This window comes from Chlamydotis macqueenii, chromosome 8, assembly GCF_036417535.1.
Source record: "Chlamydotis macqueenii isolate bChlMac1 chromosome 8, bChlMac1.mat, whole genome shotgun sequence".
Taxonomy (NCBI): Eukaryota; Metazoa; Chordata; class Aves; order Otidiformes; family Otididae; genus Chlamydotis; species Chlamydotis macqueenii.
This window is the reverse complement of record NC_141563.1, coordinates 37,051,154-37,079,090: the sequence shown is the minus strand read 5'-3', so window position 1 is coordinate 37,079,090 and position 27,937 is coordinate 37,051,154. Positions and strand designations below refer to the sequence as shown.

General features: G+C 42.4%; 2 protein-coding genes across 2 annotated transcripts in view; one reads left to right on the top strand and one right to left on the bottom strand.

The window, feature by feature from the left end:
* NEGR1 (neuronal growth regulator 1) overlaps positions 1–27,937 on the top strand; it is a 726,879-nt gene that overhangs the window by 520,937 nt on the left and 178,005 nt on the right. The window lies entirely within an intron of this gene.
* Positions 1–27,937, bottom strand: part of LRRC7 (leucine rich repeat containing 7) — a 137,564-nt gene that overhangs the window by 48,422 nt on the left and 61,205 nt on the right. The window contains exons 2-7 of the mRNA XM_086753669.1: positions 26,178–26,380; positions 20,662–20,779; positions 19,651–19,729; positions 18,823–18,912; positions 16,772–16,828; positions 938–1,001 (exon numbers count right to left, since the gene is read on the bottom strand). Of these exons, the coding sequence (XP_086609795.1) occupies positions 938–1,001; positions 16,772–16,828; positions 18,823–18,912; positions 19,651–19,729; positions 20,662–20,779; positions 26,178–26,380 (611 nt within the window). The remainder of the gene's footprint in view (positions 1–937; positions 1,002–16,771; positions 16,829–18,822; positions 18,913–19,650; positions 19,730–20,661; positions 20,780–26,177; positions 26,381–27,937) is intronic.

The window sequence follows — 27,937 nt, the reverse complement described above, 5'->3', positions numbered from 1 at the left end:
GGCTAATTTGGGGAAACTCACCCCCGCTGCTGGGTAACGAGTCACCCATCCCAGCTGTTGGGTAACGAGTCACCTATCCCAGCTGTTGGGTAACGAGTCACCCATCCCAGCTGCTGGGTAACGAGTCACCCATCCTAGCTGGGCACCCCAACCATAGGGGTCACCAGCTCCAGCTCCTCTCCCAGCTCAGGTGAATGGTAACTCTGTCCTAGCCAGAACCAGGACATTATGCAAAAGATTTCTAGTTTTAATGAAAAATCTGAGTTAAAACCATCTATTTTCTCCTACAAAGCAGTATAAATTAGTAAACATTAACAGGGTCATAACCGTAACGGTAGAAGAGAGTGCACTGTCTATAAACCAGGTGTAGACTCTGCTACAGCTTTCTCCTAGTACATGATGTTTCAAAATTTGTTTGAAGTGAAATGATCTTAATTTTAACTAAAGCTACAGGAACCCTCACCCTCACCACACTGTAAGCCCTGACTCAGCAGCAGTACTTTTACAGATTGTTCTCTGACTCCGGAGCACGGACAGCCCATGGGCTCCGACACTCCAGGGCAGGCCGTGGGCAGGTAAGGCCCTCTGTTAATAGCAATTTCCAGTATTTGCAGGATATGATGATAGATATTAAGAAACTAACACATAGTGGGCACAAGTATTTACACTGAGACCATCCCAGTCTGAAGTATTCCAGCAGCGGCAACGGGCTGAGGGCGAGAATTCTCTGGGACCCGTGAACTGCAGAGGCCCGGCAGAGATGAAGCATGGTGTATGATCAACACTTACCTCATGAACTATGATAGATCTTCGGTTCTACAAGGAAATGCAACCACAGCACGTGGCCACTACACAACAATGCTTTATCAGTAAAAGTTTGATGCGCCACGCATCCAAAACACACAGGATTTCTATTAAAAAACAACGCACTTCTTACCAGCTCGGAGAACTCATTATTGCCCAGATCGAGTCTCTCCAGCTGAGTCAGTTTGTGCATTGACCTGTAACAGATTAGGAGATACCCAAGATGAAATTTTTACTTGCAAAATGTCAGTCAGGTTGTGTTTAAATAAAAATTAAGCTCAAATGATACCGTTACTGCAAAAGAATTGCATCAGGCTGATGCTGACGCAAATGAGAACAATACACTCCACCTTCAAGACACAGCTAAAAGTTCTTGAACTAAAAAGCTAGCAACAATCACTTTAGTATAAAAATAAAGATAAAATCTTGCTATGATGTTGCATACTTGCTCAAGGAAAATGACCCGTGTTACATTTATAAGTAATTGAAAGTAATATAAATTCTGACATTTTTGATACAGATTTATAAATTTCTATAAATCACTAGAAGGTGGTTTGGCTCTTCACAGCAAAAGCACAAAGTAGGGTTGCTGCTTCCCTAAAATTGTGAGTAACCGCAGTCACGACGCAAAATGATGCCTGCACATCAGCACAACGCCTGCACGCCAAATGCGCTGAGCTCAGCCGCGGCTTGTTTCGAGCTCTCCTGTTTGTGTAACAGAACACGCTGAGCTGTCGGGGTCCCCTCCTCCTTGGGTCGCCGTACCGGTGACCTGAAACACGGCTCCCGCTCCAGTGTAAGCCAGGAGCCACACGGGTGTTTGGGGACACTTGCTGATTTTGGATGTACATCGGTGACTGAGCACGACATTCCGCAAACAGTGAAATAAGTGGAAAAGCAACAAATTGCTAAAAATTATGTTATTAAATTCTTCCTTTACTGAAGTGAGCGGGATAAACTGCCCAGGTTTATCTCCGAACTAGTGCTGCTTATCTCAAGTATGGCTCAAACTGACAAAAGACACGGCTCACAGCATACGTGGACTGACTGCTAAAAGCGTTCTGGCAAACTTCTTAAAAATACAGAGTATTAAAAACTATAGGTAGAACATACGACAGCAGAAGCACTGACTGAAAGAAGTAACCCCAAACATCAAAGATCCTTTCAAAATGAGAGGAAAACTGTTGAGCAACCTGTGAACACGAGCCGAAGGACGGCAGGACCGTGATTTCCTTACCTGAAAGGAAACTCTCTGCAGTTGTGCATTGGACAACCTTGCTCATATTCCAAAAAAAAAAAAAAAAAGATTTTTCTAAAGCTAATTCACTATACGATACATGCGTACCATTTGCTAGTTCCAGCCTTTCCAAAATGTTAGAATTCAATATTTGCGTGAAACTAAGATTAGGAAGTGGTGTTTAAAATTACTGTGTCACTGGAGAATAAGAACAATTTCCTATCAATCTTGATTTTTTTATAACGGTTGACGTCTTAAAGTCAGTACCTGATTTCAAATAGTGCACGCAATGTATTTACTTTATATTTGAAAGGTTATTACATTCAAACCAAATGGCTTTATAAACATTCCATAAAGATTTCATTCACTTTGAAAGGAATTGAATAATTATGATGGTACTTTTCCAAGCCTTTCAATGAAAACTCAGGGCATCTTAGACAGTAAGTCTTCCAGAAGGCGCTGTGGCTACCCCATTCCGGATCATGTTCAAATTTCATAAATTAATTACCGCCGGCGTTTCCATGAATAAAATTGGAGCAGGGTATTACCTCTCCTGCAGAATTGCTCTTTAAGCCCTGCTAGGCCAATATGCTCCAAACACCAGGCTGGATTTTGGTGGTGGTAGTAAAAAAAGAGGATAAAAATAATTAAGTAATTTAGCATTAACTGCAACAGGCGGTTCAGAGGCCTTCTAACACAATCAGAGTTGATCCTAATCCAGAAATTAGCAGAGTCTTAATGGCTGTGATCTGAAATACCAACATTTCACCTCTGCAATTTGTAGCAGAAGTAAAACTGACTATCAAAGACACTATAGCTAAAAACACAGCCCTGTTTGAGCCTTTAAAGGATGGGAAAAGGAGGCTGCGATGGGGCCTGACAGAGAACACTGCTGCACATTTATTAGAAGCAAGCTTTATTTGTAATAGGAAAAAACTCACAGAAATATAAATGCCATTCTGCAGTAGCAGAGCGAAGCATTTTTTGCTAGACATATGTTAGCAAAATCAAAAAGCATGCAGATAAACAAATATTCCTCTCTCAAGTTTAAGAAGTCACACACTTCACCGGATTCCTTTAATTGAACAGACACTTGACTGACCCGCTGTATTTTCTCACCATTCCGCGTAACTTCAAGGAACGAATCTTACAGTCACAAATCAAGGTCTGGCATCGGACGTGCTTCTGTACTTTACAGAAGTTAATGTTCTGCACCGAGAAGTTGTTACAGTACGTCGAGGCCTGTTGGGTAAATAGTTCACCCCGAACCAAACGATTCATTCTTTTTGATACAACCTGTCTTTCACATCTCGGCTGTTATCTTTTGGTGTTCTGGAATGTCTAGGAACAGTTTACTTTCAGAATCATTTCATCTTTCCATGCAGACAGTCACCCTAACACAGATCAATTCTTAACTTTGTTTTTTTAATGCTTTCTGGTAGTTCGCCTATCTCATACTCCCTCTCAGTCTGTCAAACAGAGCTGCGACACATGGCTCACGTACGCCGCCTTTCCCTGCAAACAACAAACCCCCCTGGAAACGTCTACGCTCACCTAACTTACTCCTCCCAAACCCCTCACCATTGTGGCTCAGTCGGTGTGTTAGTAACCTAATAACTGTTTGTTAATAACCTAATAGCTTCTGACATTTAGGTACAAGCTGTACATATCGTACACACACATTTTTAAATTAATTGAACTCGATGGAGTAGGTAACTCCATTTGTAATCGCAGACTTGATGACTATGGACACGTATCACATCCAGAAGCTCGTTAACTCCACGAGAACTCGTTGCAGTCATGTCTGCGCTCCCTGCCAGGAGGGGTTTGCAAGACTGGACTGAAGAGTTCTCTAAAACTGGTTACAGTTATCCACAATTGACCAGTTGCTGGCTTGGAAATCAAAGTATTTTCGTAGAATCCCAGGATGGTTTGGGTGGGAAGGGACCGCTAAAGCCCACCCAGTCCAACCCCCTGCCAGGAGCAGGGACATCTCCAACCGGATCAGGTTGCTCAGAGCCCCGTCCAGCCTGGCCTGGAATGTTTCCAGGGATGGGGCACCCACCGCCTCTCTGGGCAGCCTGGGACAGTGTTCCTCCACCCTCAGCATAAAAAATTTCTTACTTATATCCAGTCTGAATCTGCCTCCTTCTGTTTTGAAACCATCACCCCTCGTCCTGTCACAACAGGCTCTACCGAACAGTCTCTCCCCATCTTTCCTGTAGCCCCCTTTAGGTATGGGAAGGCTGCTACAAGATCTCCCCGGAGCCTCCTCTTCTCCAGAAAAAAAATTTTTGCTTAAAACAAATCAGCCGGACCCCTCTGCAGACAGCCAGTCGTTAGGCTGGCAGGCACTGCCCGCTGAGCCCAAATGACAAAGGTGTGAAATGGAATTAAATATTAGCAGCATTCCTCTTACAAACCCCGGCGGCAGGTTTCACTTCCCGGTACCACACCAAGGTTTGCCACCGCAGCAAACGCACTTCAGCAGGTCAGCACTGCAAGTTTACAGTTCACGTCACGGCGCTCAGAATCGCCAGCCACCAGACGGAAACACCCGCACCGGGAGCGGGACAGCGGGCAGCGGCATTCCCGGCTGTCGGCACACGGCCGTACCGCTCACGCAGATATGGAATTCCGAATTTTGAAACGTGAACCTCTGAAACGCTCCAAAGCTGAAATGAATGGTTATCTACAGTACAAGGAAGTTGGTAAAAAGTCCCGTATTTCAAACTATATTCTGCCTTTGAACAAAACTCCTATGTTAAAAAGTTCAGTTTGTACCACTGTAAATTCATCACAAAACACAACTTCTCAGCATTACTTTGTGTAATTTCTATAATCATGTACATAATTATGAAAACTGTAATAGTTCTATGGGGGCAGATTACTTTCAGCAAGCTGGTGCTGTATGAAAAGATAAAGCACGCTGCCAAACGCACCTAATGGAACAGTATATGAGATTTTTCATTAGCTTGTGGTATTTTTACCTCTTTCATGTACTTACTTATGAAAAGATTCATTATATTTTTTTACGTGGGGTCATTTTATAAAGTTGGAACAGGAAAGGTGCAATTATGAGTAATGCTCAGTTAAATATTCATTGCTTAAATGATGCAATGTAATATAATGAATGTGCTAGTAAAACTTGCAGCCGTAAATTTCACATAAATCTTTATCCATATTGCATTCGGATCTGTTCTTCCATTCACGAGTAACTGCAGGAGTCACGTGGAGAAGACTCAGCTACTGGAGTGGACCCCACAGTAGGTTCAGAATAAGGTGAATATTTTTTTTTTGTTTTTAAACACAGTGATGGACTATGGTTCTTAAAATCTACAAATGCATGAAAACCAGCAGAGAGAGTAGCTTAGAGAGATTGCGCAATACTTGGTGAGACATGAACACTGCTCACAACAGTTTTACAATATTCACAGTCCATAAATTACAATGCACAATTCAGCAGTATTAATTTTAACTCATGTTCATCACATCTATTGCTACTATAAGCATCCCGTGATCTTGCACGTTTCCTTTGGCTGCCGTATTTGGGAGATACTGTGAAACACTTCAAACAATCAGGAAAATGCCTTGCGTTTACACTTTCTGGCAAAACAAACGACTCAACTGCCACAATTTGTTTCAATGAAATGCTGGCATTCTCAGCAAAATCCTGGTCGGCTGTCTGCCAGGTGGGAGATGCTGACTCCAGGAAGGTTTATCCAAACCTTCACCCACAAACCTCTAATCTCACCTGAATTATTCTCTGAAACGGAATTGTGTCAGAGACACAGCTAGACTTACACATAGAGAAACACCGCGGAAGAGGCAGTGGAATACCGCTGCACAACTACCGCACGCTCCCACAGCGCCGAGGAAGCTGTGACGTTACGCCCTCTATTTCCCTGTGCAATGTCATCTGAGTTTATGATGAATGGACACCGCTGTTTTCTGAAGAAACAAAAACCAAATAAATGCAAATACGTGGCCATTACTGGACTATCTGCTGTAAACATTTCAAATAATATTTTCTCACACTTCTGTTGTAGACAGTAACCTTTATTTCAAAGCTGTGAAAAAGTCACACTGAGCAGTCTCTTCCAGTTTTAGTATTTTAAACCTTGCAATGCCAGTTTAAATTCACTAACGAACCCGACTGGAAGTCACACTGCAGAGTCAACACTTGATGTTAATAGTTTACCTGTTGCAGAGCAGTTAAACCCTAACCGGGGCTACAGCACGACACCATCGCAGGGACCCATTTACTCATACATCACTTACTGGACTGCAAACAAAACTCAGCCTCCGTTTTCAGTGAATCTCCAGAGAATTTATATTATTTCTAGAATACAAAACATGTGTAGTGTAAAGCAAAGGACAAAAAAGTACAAATGAATCTGTCAAAGTTCTATGCATTATCTGGGTTTCAAAACAAGAAAGTATGTTTAAAAACTGATTTTGAGAATACGAACTATTGTTACAGATGGACTGAAATGTTTAACAGAGAAAACAACTAAAATAATGTACACAGCATGTATACTAATGTCTGCTTCATCTTTAACTATAAAAAATATCTATTTCAGCTTGTAATTACACTGCGGCACTTAAGGATTCACAACCTGCAGTACCAATCCTCGGCTCAGAGAACGCAGCGAGACCACGGGATGCTGCCTCGAGCCATCCAGTCTCTGAAGACCGGCTCTCAGCCACCATGGAAGCGTGCTGCCTTCTTACTTGTGCACGGTCCCGTCACAAGGACAAAGGGAAGTGAGGAGCAGGAGGGGAAACCCGCCCAATGTATTCATCCGGATTAAACATTCTGGACTAAGAGGCTGTCTCCACCGCCTTCGTATACCAGGACGGTTTGGTTTCGTAATACAGTTTGGGAGAGCTACCTCAACACAGCCTACTCGTGCCGATGCTCCTGACGCTGCCATTTCTGGTGCCCGAAAATCTGGGGACTCCACATCCTCTGCTGCTCGAGCCACTCTACAGCTCGGGCGACGGGCAAGGGCACTCTCCCTCTTCAAACGCTAAGATGAGAAAAATCAATTTCAGTGCCCAAAAGATGGAAGTGCTGCTGCAGCAGGTGTCTAACCACAGCTAATGCATCTCTGGCACGGAAGGCTTGGGAGACTTTGCCTAATGCTGCATCAAGGGCCTGAAAGAAAAAGCACCACAAAGACCAGAGTCCTATATACACAGACTGGAATTTTTTTCATGCTTCTTCAGGAAAAAAAAATAAAAAATGTTTGCATGCAAAATGTAAGGATTTTAAAAACACACTACTGCCTTAAAACACTGCCTTCCACACAGGATCCTAATTCCCACCAGTTGTGTTTATGATGGAAAGGGATCAGATCTCTACAACGAATCCCTCAGTTCAGGACCCAGGTATGAATCACTCAACTGGAAAAGTTTAGAGAAAGGTGAAACCTCCACAGTTTGGCCTTCATTCACACACAAATGTCTTTCCCGACACAGCTTTCTGTGTTCCTTAACCTCGTATCTGCCCTAAAATGCTGATTTCAACGGACAACTTGAAGATGAGCAATTCACGTTTGCAAAATTTAGAAGTATACCTACTTAAAACCATTCAAAATACAAGTAATGGCACACATACAGCTATTCTGTCAGCGAATTCCAGAGTTAACATTCCTTGAGGGAATACCAGCTTCGGCACGTTATTGTCAGAGGGGAAATGCACCCTAACAGTCGCTAAACCTCGGAGCCAAACTCACAGCGAGTAACCTCAACGGGGCTCTGATGAGATCAGTAATTTTGCTGTGAGGTGTCTGCATCTGGACAAAGAAACCCAGGTGACACAATGACAATAAAAACCGCTCCACGTTCTGGGGCAAACACGCCCGTCTAACACAGACGAGCCTAAAACCCAGCGCAGTTACCTGAATTCAAACCCAGCAAGACTGGCTGTGTCGTTCACCGCCACAGAGGTCACCTCACTGCCCTGGCTTAAAAGATTCGGTATTTGGCAAGTAATGTATTTGCCAACTTGTATTTTGTTTACAGTGTAACAATACAGTGGGAAGTAAACAACTGATTTGTAAGCGCCGCAGTACCCATCAACATGAGATATTATTACATTAATATAGCATGACTGGCGCTTGGGATCTGGGTCTCCACCAGCTCGAAGACTGAGCAGAAGCAGGCTCCAAGTTTCCCACTACTAAAAGTTGACTAAAGACAACCTACGTTTCATCAGGATCTACAATCTGTTATTCAAATCTCTAAAGAATTCAGCACATGCTTTATAGCCGTACGTACTAGCTTTGCATGGAATGAATGAACATAAACTCAAGAGAGACCGAGTTTTACCCTGCAAGGCTGCAAGTGCAGTTTGGCCCTGGTTTCCCACTTACTCTGCCCGACAGCAGGAAGACGACCTACCTTAAGGTGCTGAATAATTAACAGGGATGAACCAAGTTCAAACGGTGTTAATGAATATCTGATGCCTACAATCAGCTAACCCAAAAACCAAGAGTAAAAGAATTTTGGTCTCCACACAGGTTCCTCATTTAGGAACAACAACCCAACCACACCTCAGAAAGCAGGGCACAAAGGGAAAGCACAACCACATCAGAGCTCATTAACAGCCCGAGGGAGCTCTGTGTGTTCCTCTCCGCTGTTCCAGGAGGAGCCCAGGGTTCTGGGATAATTAAGAACAAAATGAGGGTGAGGTGGGCCAGGGTGATTCTCCATGGTTACGGTGTTCTCCCCTCCCACCACTGTGTGCTGTGAAGTGTTTATTTGAAATGCAACCCTACTCGTCAGATACATACTCTTCCGAAAAAATCAATCACTTTGCATCTGTTAAATAGAAGTTTTAAAGAAACAAATAAGTGATAAATACAGATTTTTTTTTAAATGGTGTACGAAACAGGCCTACATACAGGGCTCTAATTTCTCTCTGTCCTTTGCCCATGTGACACACTAAAATTACACAGCATGAACACCGCCTGATAAGAACCACTAACCACAGTTTAGTTAACACCAGGAGTACCCTAGATGGCAGAAGCAGTACTGCGGATGTTCACCGCGATACAAGGAGTTCTATTATGTCTTCTCCCAGAGCATCCCTTACTGGAGACGTGGCAAAAAAAAAAAAAAAAAAAAAAAGCCAATACTGCCTCTAGACAAAAATAATTAAGGCAATTTTTCAGACAAGTTTGACCCCCTACGTATGTTGGAAAAGCATTCTTACAATAAGAAAACAAGATAATACATTTCTCTGCATCTTCTCTAAGCAGCAAATAGATGTAGTTTAAAAAAGCCCAAAGGAAAGATAGGCTGTAGTAGCTGCTTACGACAATACCGGCAATATTTTAATAGTGCAGTGCCAAAGCAGTAAGTCTTCTGGCATACGAGTTATACGAGCCAGAGCCACTATTTGAAGAAAACAGGTCATCATGAATGATGAAAATATCCGTAATCTCAAAGTGTGGGCAACAGTTTACATCTTTATAATAAACCAGGAAGAAAGTGGAACAGCATTTCAAAAAACAGCAGCCTAAAGCTAAGCTTTTAAACCTGTATTTAGACGCCTCTGGACAGATTCTCAGCTGATATAAACTGTCTGTTCCATTGACTCCAACACACTTGAGACAACCTGCGATTTTCGCAAATCTACTTCCTAAAATGGGGTTTTGGACGTGACAAGGATGTTAGGAACACAAATGTTACTCAGGTCAACGGGACTAACGTCCTTAAGTCACAAGAATGCTTTTCACAACTCATTTGCAGATCAATGAAAACACCAAAGATCACTTTTATTCAGCAAATTTCACATCTGAAGAAAGGTAACGGCCTGTGACGTTTTCGATGTCTGAACACCTTTCTGAACCCTCCTGGGCTCATTCCTGCTGGGATGAAACTAAAGAAACAAGTGAGGCCGTATCTGCAGTCTTCAACACTTCAAAAGCTGAGAAACGTTTGCATTTGTCTTCAAAAGTCAACGCAGAGCGGTACCAAAATAGGGAACAAGAACAATGTAACTTCACCTGACAGTGTTTCAAACAATAATTTGACAAATCACCAAAGATGCTTCTAGGTGATGTATGCCATCACTTACAAAATCATTGATATAATAAGTTTGTGAACGAAAATTAATTCATTAATTAATTCCCCAGGAGGAGGAGGGAAGGAACATTATACCCCCCACTAACACCTTACAGACCTTCTACTTCCTATGGTTCTGTCTCTAAATTTTGGAGGAAAGGGAGAAACTGAAAGAAAGAAACAGAAAGAATTTTAGAGAAAAATGTTGATTTTGTACATTACATTTACAGAAAAAAATAAAAGTAAACTTGGAATTCAAAGGAAGAAAAAACTCCATTTTATGAAGTTTTGTAAGAATGAATTCTTCTGGGTGAAAAATGGGATTCTCCGCCCGACCTTAGGTTTTTGTTAAAATGCATACGTAGTTGTGAAGCTGCAACAGATACCTGCATTACGTATGTACAAACAGATTGTTTTCCCATCTTCACTGGCTACTCAGAAGGAAAAACTTACTAGATGGCATCTTTCTTGTTTCTGTTTCTTTTTGAAATATTTTCATGGAAAACTGTAGATGAGACTGACCTGTGCTTTCGGGTTATCGGAAGCAAATGCATCTATCGCCCTTTACCAAGGAAGATACCCAAGCACTGATAGTAAAATAGTATACAAAAATAGGAAGGTTTATTTTTCATAGAATTTTTGACAACCACTTTTTTTTTTTTTGTGCAAGTAGAATGCCCAGAAGTGCTGCTGTAATGTAAATAGTGGCTGCTAAAACCCAGAGATTCGTCACAACTTTGCAGAAAAAAGCCAAACAGGAGATTACCAACTGCACATCGCATTGCCTACAACCGGTAAGTCTAACCAACGATTTTTCAAGTCTGAATTTTGACGGCACACATATTTATTAGCAGCAATTCTCAGAAATAAGAGCGCATGGCTAAAACATAGAGCCTGTATTTTCACATAGCTATATATTATTACAATCAAAGCCTAAAAATTTGTCACCAAGAATAAAAACTGTTGGTTTACATTTTAAGACTGAAAACACATAAATGTAAAAAGACTAATTTTGACAAAAGGAAAAAAACCCAATCCTATCACCATCATCATATCCCTAAAGTCCCGTTATTCCTGACTCAAACAGGAGTTAAACTGCAGGTGTGCAGTATTTTAGCAGTGCAGGAAGACTGCACTACAATAACCGCAAATTGAGGGGACAGAGATAATTGGAAAATAAGTATCTTTCAGAAAGGTACTGATTTAAAGCAACAAAGAACAGCAGAACCACGCACGCAAACTTCTTCAAAGGAACAGCAAAGTGCTGATGCACACACAGAACTACAATGCAGCGCTCTCACTTGTGGTAAAACCTTACCATTTCGGGTTGGTTTCAGCCAGTTCACTCAACATCCACCAAAATCTGCCTCATGCTGTCGCAATACACCAAGCCCTCGGAGGGATCTTCCTTAGCTCTTCCTCATCCTCACGCCGCTCGGTGCTTCTCCAAGTGAGCTCTCCCCCATTTTTCATACCATGTCATCAAGCCTCCTTGTCTCCAGCAAAAATACTTTGACGAAGACCATTTGGCATTGTCATGGCTCTATTAGATCAGTGACTCACAGACATTTCACTTCCTACTAATACACTGGTACCTTTTTTTTCCGACGTGATTTCTGACAGCAGATCTCCTAATTTATAACATAAATTCCTACCAGTCCCTCGGTACATGACCTTGCACACTGCGCTATTAAATTTCACCCAGATTTAATTGCTCTCGTCTTCAGAATTACATAGTTCTTCCAGTTTTCGAGGCTGTACTTGAGAACTTGACAATTTTTACTCCTCACCAAGCAAATAAATTCTGAGCAACAGCTGAAGACCAAGAGAAATCCTGTTTTTCCCTAACACGAGCTGCTGGGGGCCCAGCCCTTTGGGAACGTTTCCATCGTACATTATTTCCTCACAGCACGGCACTGCAGAACAACAATCGCTGTAATACCTACTGTCAAGAAAACCAAAGAAGAGATGAGAAGCCCAGCTTCAGCTGGGAAGCAGTGAGTCATTAGGACGAGTAAACAAATACACGCATTTTCTCACCAATTACCAGCACCTACAGTTTCTCAGACACTACTGACTCACCATTTACAAATGAGGCTTCTACAATTTTTCAATTTTCCAAATCTCTACTGAAAGAAATCCCAAAACCCTGAAAAAAAGTGTTTTCCTCAGCCCAAACTGCTCTAAGAGCAAAGACCATACTAACTACTTTAATTTACTCAAAGATTTTTGGAAAAATATAGGCAGGTCGGTGCAAGCACAGGCGCAGTCCCCAGATTCCTTCCTGAGATATGAAAGATCCTTGACTGCTCCCAGGGATTCAACAGGATGCTAACGTCCCACAGCGTTCAGTTCAGGGGTGGCGGGTCTGCTGACTTTTGTTGCTATGAAAAGCAATGAATATTTATGACAGACTCTAAGCTCAGAAAATATAAAATGCAATGGAAATTAATGAGCTTCCACGGGAGCAGTGACCAGACCAGGCTTAAATACGACTGTTAGATAAATTAGAAGTTTTTGCTGTTACGTTTGAAATGTGCCCAGAACATTCCTTTCCCCGCTAAGTTGTAAATTTAGCTACTGGGTTGGTTTGAGAAACCGGTGATTTACTTCAATGACTGTAATAACTCCGCGCTGTCCTGACACCACCGCAGATCCTCAGCACGCACACAAGCGAAGCGATGAACATCAGCGAGGGAACCCCCTCTGAGCTTTGTGTACGTGCCACGGCTCCCAGAACGCTTGGCTAACAAACATTTAGGAAAACTGGTAATTTGGGTTTAGGACTGGGTTAAATCGTGGACTAGCTAGTCTGAGCTCTCGCGCATTCAGTAACACCCGCTTACCAAACAGGGAAAACACAGTGGTACTTTATATCATTTGCATATCCCCTGAAAGAAAACTATTAAATATCCCATGCAGCGGGGCGGCTGGAGTAATCACACAAATCGGGAAGTCACCATCAGAGCACCCGGCGGTTCTCCGAGGACCATCCGACACCTACAGCCATTCCCGGCGGGCATCCCTGGAACGGAGCACGGCCCTTGGGGAGCGCAGCTCCCGCACAAAAGGGAAATGGTAAACGGCTCCACAAACATCAACGCAGACGCTGCTAGCCGGGTAACGATCTAACCACTGGGTAAAAACATGCCTCGCTGTGCCATCGTACAGGAAAAGGGCACCCCGGTTTGCACCAGAGGAGAGACAAAGCCGAATGAGCCGACGCGACAATTAGGAGAGCGGGAAGCAGGGAGGAGGGTAGCAGTGGTATGAGAGCCGGCTGTCTGGACCGAGCCGGGAACGAGGAGGCAATAACGTGAACAGCTAACTCAGGCGCATACACACACGCCCCGAAGAGGATCGCAGCATGGGGAGGCGTGCGTGCTGACCCGTGTATTAGCAGAGAAGGACGTAAACGAAGAGAGGTTACAGTCACCAAGGTACCCAGACCCTGCCAGGTCAGCGCCGATCCCTGCCACAAACAGAGCAAAACCGAGGGCAAAACGGGCCCTTGGTGGGACCTGTGGGACCCCTCAGCCTCCTGCCGCCGTTCTGACGTGGATCCTCCCTCGGCCGCCGCCTCCTGCCCCGCATCTTCCCGTCCAGGATGCACTGCAGCCGTATGTAGCAGGATAGAAATCGGGGAATTACGTCCCTCCACGCTGAGAAATGCCTCAAAGACAAGGTAATCGAACACTGGAGCACAACCTGCCTCAGTCACCACCCACTGAAGCTAACGGGAGTCTGTCCACATGCCCCGAAATATTTAACAGAAATTCAAGAGAAAAAAGCAGTGATACGTTTGGACGTGTTTTAGATGCCCTAAAATGATGTCAACAGATTCAACAAAGGGAAACTCTCATTTTTTTCACCCAAGATGGATTAAAGGGGGACACTTTGGAGATCCGTGCTCTGGGCAGAGCGCTACCTTTCAGCCAAATACAGTTCGCATGTACTTAATCTGATAATTCTGTAAATCATTTTAGAACCTTTTGCATTGTTACCAGGGATACATTTTACAACAAGCTTGACTGCTGAGTTAGTATGAAATAGAGCAAAACCAGGGTTATGCTAAACACAAGGCACATTTAATTCCTGTTTATGCCAAGATACTAAATGTTTCCTTTAGAAATTCTTTATACATACATTTTACAGCAGAATAGATGAAAGAATATGATCTGCTTTTAAAGTTTTCAATATCTTTTAAGTTGCACCTAACAGGGTAATGGTACTCAGCAGAAGTTGCCTAAAGCAGTCCTACAGCACATTTCACAGCTACTTAAAAGTCAAATCACAGTATTAAAATTATTTATTTACCTTCCTTTTCATGTTTTTTCTTACGGTAGAACTAGAACTACTGGACAGACTACCTACATAATCAGGTTATCTTATTTGTGATATATCTAATAAATTGTAGCATAAGAAAGCAAGCATACATCGGAAAGACCCGCATCACCTTTTTTTGCAAGTAGATTGAAGAATATATCCTGATTTATATTGCTGCATTTGCTTTCCTAACGGCAGATGGTTTTATTGCAGACACAGTTTTCTTGTCACAACTTTCCTTCTCCTGCAGGCTGAGAAAATGAAGCAATCTGGTGTTCAGTGGTCTCCTGTTCCCCGCGACGCCCAGAGGCCACACCGATGCTGCCCCAGCCCTTCCCGCACCGCGCCATGTCCGCGCTCTCCTCCAGCCTCCGGTGCTCAGCCCCGCTCTCCCCAGGCTCGCTCCAGCACGCAGAGAGACCAGCGGTCCCCGTCTTTTCAGAAAAGAGGTCAAATTCACCCTAACGAGGAAGCAGGACGGCCATCCTCTAAATTAACAATCTGTAATATGTGTTAACGCCTCTCTGTCCGCTACACTGTGCAACTTTCTTTACTCACAGAGAAAACTAATCTAGATGATAAAAGCAGCCCAGAAATGCACAGATCCCCCACTTTTTGTCCCAGTTGAAGCAAAAATGACCTTGCCAACTTTCATCCTCATCCTTTATTTCATAGTAGAGTTGATCCTTTACCTATCAGCTTTAAGGACAGCATTTGCCTAAGCAAACCTTTTATTTCCAGATGGTCTCGGCAGCAGACAGCAAAGCCCTCTGCCACAGCAAGGAGCAGAGGACAAACACCCACAAATAACCCTTCCCTTGGTCAGAGGAACCAACGAACTTCCACACAATCGGAACCACACAGCGGGAAAAGTCACGCCCAGCCACTTTAACCAACCTCAAGCTACTGACAGTGGAGGCTATGACGCTTAGGTATGGATCTTCCAGACACCTGCCAAACTGCACAACATTCGCCTGTTGAACACCACGTATCACAGGAGAAAAAAGAATTAGTAGTAACAATGACATACAATCTCAAACTTGCTCCCGCTGAATTCAGTAACGTGTCTATCATTGTCTTTAGTGGGATTAGAATTAGACCTGAAATATAAAAATATTCTGTTTGATCAAAATTATTCTGTTCTGGAATTCCGATCCTTTGATCCTAGCACACACACGTATCCCTTTATTCCAACAGGCACCTTCTGCATGCAAAGTCTGTGCAATTCCCTTGTAAGAGAGACAGCTGTTCAGGAAGCACGTGAGTAACACGCCTATACTGCAGCATGTATACAGAGCTCAGAGGCTCATTTTTAAATGCAGATAAACACTTTGGTGGCAGAATGAAGCGCTTTTTTTGTTGTTTTTCAAAATAGTAAATGTAACTCAGAACAGAGGAAATATAGAAAGTTTCTACAAAAAAAAAAGTGTTTTCCACTGATATAAAGAATGTTGCCTTTAACATTTTAACACTTCCCTTCGAAAAAGGAAAGTGCTGTGGATAAAAGCCCACCAGAAGTAGTGAAAATGAGACTTTGATAAATGCATGCTGGCTAAAAAGAGTGCCTTTTTAAAATGAGCTCAATAATACGCAATTCCGAATCAGCAACATTTCACAACTGCAGTCGGTTGCTACCACGGCGAGTCTCACAACAGGGAGATACAACCCCCGTTTCTGACCATCCCAAATCCACGGATATTTCCCCGTTACAGAAAACGATTACACAACGCTGGTCTGAATACAAAACCACATTCCTTGCTTTACGCAGTGCAGCTTCCCATATTTCACATGGGAAGTGTATACATTTATTTTTCATTTCTTTACTGTTTCCTTCTCAAAATATGATTTCAGTGTTGGTCAAATTATAGCAACAAATTAGAGCAACCTACTTTTTTGGCAAACAGTACCAAGCAACACCACCAAACTGACATGTATTTGATATTCTGATGATACAGGTTTCTCATATCATACAGGGAGACTGTTCTACCGAGGTTACACCGAGTACATTTTCAATCCATCAGATTCCTTCTTGATGAGGTCACATAACCACTGACCAGGGTTATCAGGGTTATCTCAGATGTTGTTTTCCAATTTTGTCTACATCTTGTATTTTAAAATGTCGTACTACAGATTTTGGATATTGAGTTACAGGCTCCATCTTCCATTATATGTTTGCTTTTCGCTAACAACCGTCAATAGAATTTCTTTAAACCATGGAAAAAATAACTCTTGACAGAAATTACACCATTGTATTGCTACCAATGAAAATATTTGGCACTTTTGGAAATTTCAGGTGAAAGAGACTCATGTAAATATTCAGTCACTTACTTTGGTAGAGTTTTCAAGTGATTTTCTCTTAACTCCAAAATCCGCAATTTGACAAGTCTAGAAAGACGATAGAAAACAATTAGTTCATTCAGTGAATTAGTTTAGGAATCCATGAGAACTATTTGAAACTTCTTATTTCAACAAAAGAGAGTCCATTTAATGCACAACAGTAAGACGTGCAGTTATCGTGGGGCTGAATATGACACAAAATGCATCGAGAACCAAACAGCTTCGTGTACGGACAGGCAGCTCACATATCTGTCCTTACCCGAACTCTCCTGAAAAACTTTCACATCTATCAGTTTTTCACAGTAATCCTAAACTATTCTCATTAATTATTCAAACAAGGCAAATATAGTCAATTTCTCTCAAACATTTCCAGATCTATCTATTAAAGGATGAAAAGCAACTGCTCACAATTTTCTGTTGCATTTTTTTTGCGTATTGAGTTCTACAGCTCCACACAAGCAGACCAACGCTACAGAACAGATCTCCAGTGCAGGCTTCCAATGTTATGCTCTTCTAGAAAATTAGGATTTTATCTTTTTCCTCTCAAACAAAGCAGAAAACCTTTCAAGTCCTACAGCTGTGCTTAAGCAGGACTGAAAAGAACAGCTTTAAATGAGAAACGTGGAGCGACGTTTACACGACGCTCAGGCAGACTCCCTTCCTGCCTTCATTCACACGGCTAAATGAGACTCCAGCAGACTAACTGGGTATTACTGTGCCAGAAGAGACAGAGAAAGTGCTAAAATTTGGAGAAGAGCAATAAGGGAGGTAGAGTTAAACAGCTACATGTGGCTAGTTAAAAAAAAAAAAAAAGAGTAATGCCTGTATGCTAATGCAGGAAGTTTCAGAAACACGACGGGGATTTGGAAATGCAGGGTACCAAATAGATAATGTAGGAGCAGAATAAAAATAAAGGAATAACAGCCACAATTGGAACTAGCACAATTTTGTTCAGACAAAATATACATTTGTAAAAGACAAAAAAAAGTCGGTGCGTTCTGCTAAAATATTTAGAATACCAGACATCTCCTCAAGTGACAGAGATTACTGGACAAAGTACCAGCAAGGCTTTAGAAAAGCACAACGAACACAGACACCACACATCTGACAAACTGCAGACTATTTCATGCATTTATTTTTCCTTGACGTTTGAACACAATTCCTGCTTCCGAACTGCAGAGGCAGGCTGCCTTAGGATTTACTCTGATATTCCAAACACTCTCAAATGCAAACCATGACAATTCTTCCTCCTCTTTCTCCAAGCAGGATTTTCCACAAGGAATTCCAGGGTGAGGCACAGACTCGGCTCCGGGTCAGCGACAGTCCCACCAGGCGAGTGCCGATAACGCAGCGCTCTGTTCGCAGCGCCTGAGCCCGCCAGTGTCACTTCCAACACACGTTGTGTCACCTCAGCACTGATTCTGAAGCGCTGAGCTGATGTTCCCAGTTGAACAACAACAGGGGACCAGGTCAGGATCCACTGGCTTCTCTTGCCCTCTTAGATGGCCATGGAAAACTGTGCTAACTTGGATTTCCTCCTGCTCTGCTTTGTCCTTATCTAACACTTGGCTCAGTTTCTGCGGCTTCTATTTTTACTCCCATTCCACAGCCTTTCTGCTCTGCTGTCTTCTGAATCTTCTCGGTCTTGCTGTCACATTTTTCCTTTGGTTACTCCACCATGCTCAGGCATTTCTTTCTTCCTCTCTGACTCACACCACTTTGTCTTTCTGTTCATTTCTCAACAGGCAAAGGCTATAGATTGTTATTTTCTGCCCTCACCACAATTTAATAGCAGATTTGATCAAGGACAGGCCGCCTCTTCAGTTTCTATTTCTTCTCACCTTTTCCCCAAACCGCCAAACTGCATCACTTTGTCACAAAATTCTTGCTGACATAACTCTCTCTCTAACAACAATCATCCATCAAAATAGGGCCAGAAAGCCAAAATCTCTTCTGTTTTTGTTCTTACAAAGAATATAGCTTTAAAATGGTCCATTAAAGCTCGAACTGGGTTCATATGTGCTCTGATGACTAATTCTTACCTCCCAAAGTTAGCTGGAAGAAACTCCAAAAAGGCATCGTTTAGATAGAGCTGGGTCAAATTTAGAAGTTGCGTGAAGCCATCTGGCAGCCTGAAAAAACAGTTAAAAGCTTAATGCCTACACCAAAGTTGCTATGGAAATAATAACAATGTATATTTAGAAAGAGAAAGATGACTTTCTCACTTTCTTTTTCTACCCAAATTCTCAAGAAGAATGTACTGGTTTCAGACACCATTTTTGCCCGTTCTCATCTTTTCCACATGGCTATAACCACACGAAATTCAAGTGCCCGGCACATTCAACTTACATCCACCTTCTCTCCCTTCCTAACTGAGGGATTTAAGCCAAAGATGTGTTCTATCTCTTCTTCTTTTTTTTTTTTTTTCAAACTGAAATAGTAAAATTTCATCTTTTCATCTCCTCCACTCCATTTTATAAATCGTGGGATTACAACACAGATTTTTTGTTACAATTATTGCAAGTTTTTGGAAGGAATAAGGGTTGCCAAAGTCCCAACCAAGAGATGATGGTCTGTGAGGATGCAGCACGGCTTCCTTCCCAAATACACAAAGCACCAGCCCATGTGTTTAAAAGGCTGCATCACGCAGACTGCTCCGCCAACACTTTCTTTACTGCGAGGAGAGACACCACATTTCTTACATAGCACACACATCTTTTCACAGATACCTCAACCCTGGATTTCAAACCATTGACAAGAAATTTAGATTAATCCTGCAACTGAACTTAACGCAAAGCCTTTACATTTTAGTTCACTTTGTGTACATTTTCTGCGCTTGCAGAACACAAACACAACCCATTGATACTCACTTAGAGACTGGATTGACACTGGCTTCAATAATCGTTAAACACTTACAACATTTAATATTTTCTGGGAAATCTTGAATTCCTAGAAAAATATTGAAGGAAGTATTATGCAGATATAAAAACTGTTTAACTTGGTTTGTTCATATATGAGTTCATTTGGCATTTTCAGGTCAGACTTAAGCTATAACAGCAAGAATACATGTATTTTAGTACTATAGTCTACCATATGGTAATTAAGCACTAAATAAATACATCAGAACAGATAATATGCCTTGTGCTAAAACTATTATGCTAATGCTTGATTTATATAATCCTCTGGAGTTAAACAGGGGGGTTGGACTGGATGACCCTTAAAGGTCCCTTCCAACCCCAACCACTCCGTGACTCCACACAGTGACATCGTTTGCACCGGTATTTGTGCCTTGCCCTTCTTTCCCAGCTCCTTATCTTCTCCTTTCCTACCCCTCTTCTCGGAGAACACACATACAACCCCCAGTCTCTAAGCCTATATTGATAAGAAATTTTTCAACATTTTCAGGAATGCCTAAGCCTCATTTTCGAAACAAAGACACTTGCGAGATGCAAAGGTTTTCAGGCACATAAACACGTAAATGTGTAATTTGGAAATGCACATAAGCAAGGGAGGCCCTGGCTCTGTAAATCCTGGCAGCTGTGTACCTGCAGCCTGCTACGGTTAAACGCCTCACACAAGAGCCCCGTAAGTGCTAAGCCACTTTGGAAAGCGGAACGGCTCACAAGTGCACTGAAAAATGGACTCCCACTCCTATTTCTAATGTTTATCGGTCACAAGGCACCACCACTAATACAATCTCTATTTTTTTTTTACAGAAAAGCAGATATCTACTCAGGCTTCTCAAAAGTGCCAGACAGGAAAATACCACATAATCTAGAAAAAGAGCAAGTTTCTAGTTTGTTAATCATTAGGAACTAAAACTTCATTACTTTTCACATTCATTACAATTCTTTAAAGTACTTACACTTTTGATCTCTTACCATTTTTACTGATATCAAGCTCTTTGAGATTAACTAGGCTGGCAATAGTGGTGGGCAGACTGGAGAGGTCGTTGTCGGGTATGCTCAGCTTGCGTAAAGCTTGACAGTTGAACAGTTGCTGTAACACAAAAAGATACTCTACAGCGTTTCGGGGAAAAAGATCCGTTTGGGAGCATTATTTACACACAGAAGCAACAAATACCACAAAACCACATCTGCTACGTAGGAGTTCAATAACCAGAAAATACTTTGAAAGCCATTACTAGAGAAGACACAGGCCGCTCAGTGCCACAAGCACAGCTTAGCCGCGCTCGACAAGAACAATCAGAAGAGTTGATGGGCAGCAGGAATATTCAGAGTCTTCAATATGACAATCGATATTGTCATATCAATTGATTTTTTCTGGTGGCTTGTGGTAAATGAAAATATTTGATTTTATAATTTAATTTCATGATAGGTTTAAAAATATTTTGACTTAATTCAGAATTTTTCTATCTTCAAGAACCAAAATGCTCTGACATTATCACAATGATACATTCTTTAAATCTTCTCAAAAATCAGTACTTGATTCTAATTTTTAATTCAAATCCAAATTTTATAAAATGTCAGAATTTCTGCTGCAAGCCCAAATCCTCCTTTTGACCTGAAATAATCAATAAATCATGTTGAAAGCACCTTTTTAACACGGCTGCTGGCCTCAAGAAATATCCCTGCCTCACACAGCACCTTGCACACACGAAAATGAGTAAATCCACCATGCTGAGAGAAAGCCGTGGTGAAAAGCCGTGTCACACTCAGGTACGTCGCCCTGTGAGGTTCGAGGTGCCGCAGATGAAGAACAAAGGGGTTCCTCCAGCCCAGCGTGCCAGCAGATATGACAGAGAAGGCAATACGATTGCTTGGCTCATCTCCTGCCACAGCACTGTGGGAAACCGGCCGCTGGGAGAGCAGGGGAGGGTCCTGCACCGGCCACCGCCGCAGCCCCTTCACAGCTGCCGCAGGAAGGACCTGCTCCACATCACCCACCTGGGGGCCTTTCGAGAGCTGAAGGTCACCAAACCCCACAGGACTCTGCAAATACGAACTCACCGAACAGCACTGGAAAACTCAGCGGGTTCTGGAGAACAACCTCTCTTGCAGGCACCTCAAAAGTGCTCTCCAAATATCAGCGCCATGTTTACAGCAGACACAGCCCTTCTCTCGGATTTCTATACCAGAACAAGGTCTATGTGCCCACCTGCAGGCTCTTTGAGAACGCAGAATAATTTGATTGCCTGGATGAAAAACTCAGCCAAGCATCCAGAGAGGAGAGAATTAAGACACAAATGGTGTGCGAATGCCAGCGTGCTACTTCACTTCAAGCTAATTTTAGATCATTTTGAAACCGCACTTTTCTGCCGTAACTCATAATCCTTTAGAAAAACCCTGCTTTTTCTTCAAGATAATTTATTCTCAGCAAACTGAGAGGGAGCCACACGAATGAAAACTGCTCAGAATGAGAAGCACCACACCACAACCCCCGTCAACTGGCACTAAATATGAGACGGCCTTTTTGCTGAAACGCGCTTTTCCAAACGCCTCTGTACTGGTGCTGCTTCTCAGACTGCCTCTTACATGAAGCACATTGTTAGCTCCGAGGGTCGTACGCTGGCGGGAGGCAGAGAAGCAGAAGGCGACGCAACAGCCCCCCGTCCCATCGGAGCAACGGGGAGAAGTGCTCCCGCGCTTCCCAGCCCAGCGTCTGGGAGCAGGCAGAACGACGACCGTACACCTGGGAAACCACTCATTTCTGTGTGCAGACCAGGTTAATAAAGGGAAATATCTCCCCAGAGAAAGAGGAACTCCTTTGCAATGCATCTGAGAGCGCTTACTTTTTCTCTTTTTTAATAATTTTGAGCAAGACTGGTCAGTAAGGTAATTAATGGGCTTTAGGGTTTGCTCTTGATTTTTTTAGCCACGTTACTGGGTGAGAACAGCTGTAGCTCAGCACAGGGCATTTGCTACACCTGGAAAATGAAATTCCTGATGAATGTTCCCAGCCATTCCCTTGGAGAATTCTTTTTTTAACAGCCAAGGAAGGCTTGGAACTTAAAGTTTTGACAATATCTGAACAGATACAAGGCTTCTGAACTGGTGAATGAAGAAGTGTAATAAAAAATATTCCCTCTGGAGTAATTTTATGATATACTGCTGTATCAGAAATAATACAAGAGTATGAATACAGGTACGTGGGCCCAAAATTGCCCACTTCTTTGTACCCATGGGATTTTCAAAAGGTGTCTTTCTCCCTTTCTAGTGCTTTATGGCTGTGCCGTCACGGTTTTGATGTAATCACCACACTGTGTGTCCGTGTCCTGCTCCTCTCAGCCTGGAAACCCAGTGGTGCCAGCAGCGCGAGGGGCTATCACTCCGCGCAGCTCGAGCTCCGGGCTGCACAGCAATCCAGCTCTGGCTGCCAGGGCCGTCAGAGAGGAACGGGGAATTTCTGCTCTTCACTTTCTGCAGGCGCAACCGCGAAACGCATCGGCCAACACACCGCGGGAATCTGATGGCGGGACGACAAAGAAACGACACTTTCTGTCTCTGCAGAACAAAAACATGGTTTCTTATCGGTAGATTTAGAAAAATTATCCCATGTCTTTAGTGGAAACGACAACTTACACAGCAAATGCAATTGCAAAAGAAAAACATCATTTACTTATAACAGCTAGCCATCCATGGGAGCTATACACTGGAGGTCACCTCAGCATCCCCTCTGTACCGGCTGTATCGTCTGGTCTCAGAGAGACAAGCAAGCACTAAGACAGCCGCTAACTCAGCAGCATGTCTGGGAGCTACTTTACCTACCTGTGACACGGCAAAACGCCGTGGTGGCTATGTCTAGCATCTGCTACTAGAGACAGGCGGATTTTCCCCAAGGCATTAACAAGTAAACTCATTTTGTCCATCACAAATTAGCCCAGATTTTACTTTATATGTATCAGGGAAAGCTGCTGGGGCGAGTTTTCATCCGATCCATCTGTTTTTGGATACGGATTGCCAGTGACTCCGCCTTCACCAAAATCAATATTCTTTGTTATTAGTCATTGACTCCTTTGAGTCATACAGATAGGGACGTACTTGCAGCAGCAGCTCATGGCAACGAAGTCAAAGGCAAATAAAAGACTTGGCCAGATTTAGGGGAAAATAGAGAATAAGAATTAGACAAGAATCCTATAGCTCCTTAAAAGAAAAGAAAAATATCAGAAATTAAGAACTAGAAATTCATTATTAAGGAAGACAGCAGGAAAAAAAAAGCATAATTATGATGCATGAAATGTAAGGTAAAATTTTTTTAAAAAGCAGGCAGAACAAGTTTAATACATCAATTTAATGCGAAATGATTTGCTGGTTTCTAGAGTATCATGCAGCAGTGAAAGGAACTAAGGTAGATAAGGACTTTTTTTCCTGTGCTTTTTTTTCATTAAATTTTTGAAGATGATAAAGCGTTCTGATGATAGGAAATTTCAAAAGAATATTGTAACTTTTGAAATATACGTAACATTTGGCAAATAAGAGAAAACTGACAAAACAAATCTCCTCTGGAAGTTACTTGAATTCACATTTCCAGACAGAGGGAAGTTCTGCCTGCAGGAGATCATAACGGGTAATACGAAAGTTCATGTTAAGTAACAGAGTACCATTTTAAGAAAAAAAAAAAAAAAAAGGTGTTTTTTTTTCTCCTGGAATATTAATTCAATAGTGAAAAAAAGTTCAGGCACAAGCATAAAAAAATATTTGAAGTAGAAAATTCAATAAAGAAATTAGTTGGAGTGTTTCATTTATGGTAATGATTAATAATGATTAATAAAGAGAAAAAATTACTAATGGTATAAGGAAAGCAAATTAACATTCCCATTAATCTGCTGTTACACAAGGCCAAGACTAAATTAAATGATGGATTTACTCAAACTTAAGATCGATTAAAAGCACTTCTTCAACAGACAGTATTTTCTTCAAAATATTACTTACAACAAGGAAAAAGGAGAAAAAAGAGGTGCAAAAATAGATTCCTGTAGATTTGAATCTCTCCAAGGTATGTCTCTGTCGGCTGGTTTGTGCCACGAGTAACAAACACAAACCAGATGAGACCACAACACCCGCACACCCCAGCTGAGACTGACACTCAGAACGATCACCATCCCAGTTTCACCATTTCGGCCCCTACCTTTGGCCCTCGGTTGTGCCACACACAACTACGGCACATTGCTCTTGTTCCATGCCCTGATAAACTGCAATTCAGTTTGAATACCACGGTGATGCAAACTTTCAAGAGACTCAAACAAATGTACCAACAACCCCCAGCTGGCTTAGACACTTTCTATATTTCCAGTGCGATTCTTCAGTGGCGTAATTAAAATATACAGGGTTAACTACATATTGTTATCAAAAGAGAAACGGTCCTGAAGGTGTTCATTAGCAATAAAATGGCCTCCACCACATCCATTTCAGATTTATGGGGACAGGAAAAATATCAGGTTCTCTGCTGCCCGTTCCGGTAGCAGGAGAGATAAGGCAGCTCTCTGCATCACTTTTCTGTGACACTTAAAAAATTGTAGCTACTCTGTCTCACCGTCTGTAAAGAATTTCCTGATGGAGTGAGCAATCTTAAGCAATGACCCATCACATCTGGACACAGGAACTCCGCGTAACGGAAAAAGTATGCTTTCCACATTCGTAAACAGAATTTATACGAAGTCTCTATGCAGTGTACGTAATAAATATGCTGGGAGATGATGAAGAATGCATTACAGTGGAACAACGTCTAATTAAAGACTTGTAAGCATCTTTCATTATTGTTCAGAAAAATTCAATTAAGGAGTGGATTACATTAGTTCATGCTTCATTACACATCTAGCACCTACTATTAATTGGGTTTCGCACTACCTTGCCCCCTTTTGTTTCCAAAACACTTAAGTTACAGTAACTTTAAATTCCTTATGGTAAATATTAATCAACAGAACAGATTTAAAGATGCTAGAAAATAAGTTTTACACAGGAAGGGTAACTTAATCTTGTTGCGGAACCTCATTTGCAGTTATTAAAATACTCGTCAGACAGAACTGGCTTTTCTCCTACAAGGACGGACAGCTTATCCCAACAGAGACCACGTGCTCCGGGTCGGGGTATCCAACGCCATATTAATGACTTGTTGTGCAATTAGTACTGCACTAATTTCCCAACTTAAGACTTCACCGGCTGCCCCTGTTCGTGTGTTTTGAAGCAAGAAGCAGCAGGCAGCCCTGCTCCATCTGCAAGAACGGGGGCTCAGCTGTTTGGGCTCTGAATTCCGATAGGGCAGAAAAAAAAATTGGCAAAAATCTAATTGAATCTCCAGAGTTAATAGCCATGACTGTTCCCGCAGCAAGCAGGTCTCCTGACCAGGAGCAAGCCCTGTTCCAGAGCTGACGCACGTGCTGAACACACATTTAAGAACACAACCTTGACATCTGTGTTACGGGCAGAACAGTGATTACCTTAGGTAGCTCTTCAATTTGATTGGCATCTAGGTAAAGCTCTTCCAACGTCCGCTCGAAGTTAAACACCTCCTTTGGCACCTGCTGTAGGCCACAGTGAGAGTAATCCAACACTGAGACGATTTCTTCTTCACCACGAAAACACCGGCAGGGCACCAGGCGGCCGATTATTTTCCTTTTGGTTGTCATCTCCAAACAGCATACTGAAGGGAAAGGGATAAAAACAGTTTTCTGAAACTACCAACATCTTGAGGACTACTTCTTCAGCATTATTGTCAAGATTCCACTCCATGTTTCTCTGGACAGCTTTTCCAGAGGAAAATCTGTAGTCTGCATTCTGCATTTCTTATTCTACCTTTCCACAAAACCTCAAAAAGTGAGATTTGCCACCGCGATCACAAGAAGCCATCTCAACATATCACCTGCTCCCCTCCACTGGGAGAGAAGAAAACACGCCAGGACCTTCCAAAACCGTTGCTCTCTCCCAAACGACGACAATTAGTAGTGTAAATCCTACAGGCGCAGGGATTTACAGCCCTCACGGGGACGGTGAGTCCCTGGAGCGAACCAGAGCCGCTGGGCCCTGGCTTGCCCTGACAAACACCCAGCTGTACCACACCTGGTTCCTGCGACATCAAGAGCTCCCCAGCGTCCCACAGCTACTGCCGCACCACGCTCGCTGTCTTTTCAACGGCATGAATAAAGAAAAGGCTATGTAAACTAACTTCATTGGTCCTAAAACTAGAGCAAAAGTAACCCAAAACCAGAGAGCTTCTTCACCTGTCATTCCTGCTTCTATTACCTTGATCTGCTGAAAACTCAAAGAAGGGACGTCGCAGAAGTACCATTCTTTTTTTTTTCTGTAGTAAAATAAACACCTGGGAAATGTCACCGGCCTGTTCCCTACCTTCTTCTAACCCGGATGCCAAGTTCTGCAGACCCTCCTCAGATACACAGTTCGTATGAGCACCTCAACAGTTTACGCACTTGTATCTTCCTATTTTTCAGTGGAATACAAACACTTTAACTGACTGGGGACACTCAATAAGCAGATTTTATATATACCAAGCAGGCTCTAAGTCTGGAGTAGATATTGACATTTTTAGAACTCATTTTAACATGATTATAGAGAATTCAGGCTGTTCTGAAACATATTACTACAAAGCCAAGAAGGCTTAAAATTTTGACTCCTGTTTTCAAAATCACTCTACAAGGTTTTGAGTTACATTTATGAAAAAAATGCCCAAAATTAGTCTAAGTAAAGCAACACAAAGCTCATCAGGATCCTCTTTCACAGGATGCCAGTGAAAAAGGAACTGTATATTCATGCAAAATATCAGTGGAGATAATTCATATTGCTTAAGCCACTATTTATCTGAAATGTAAGATTAAAAAAATTATTTAATTGGTCAGATTATGCTCTAAGTCTCTGTGACCTTTTAATCATGTAATACATTGATATTTTGGAGACAAATAAAATACTCAAATTTCAGGATGCCACACGCTGCTCAGATTGACTCTGTGAACTTTGACTTTAAACGTTCTTCATTTCAACTCCTTGCACCAGGAACACTGGGCCCCCACTCAGATTTCATACACGACACGGCGGCCGGGCCTGGGTTCTTGACACAAAACTTCCTCTGATCAACAACAACAAAATGTTTGGTTTACCATTGGCCCTGACTGCCCTCTGGAAGGCAGGCTCCTGCCTTTGCAGCTTCACATCTGCTGGCCAATTTCAAACACATTTGGGAGGAAAC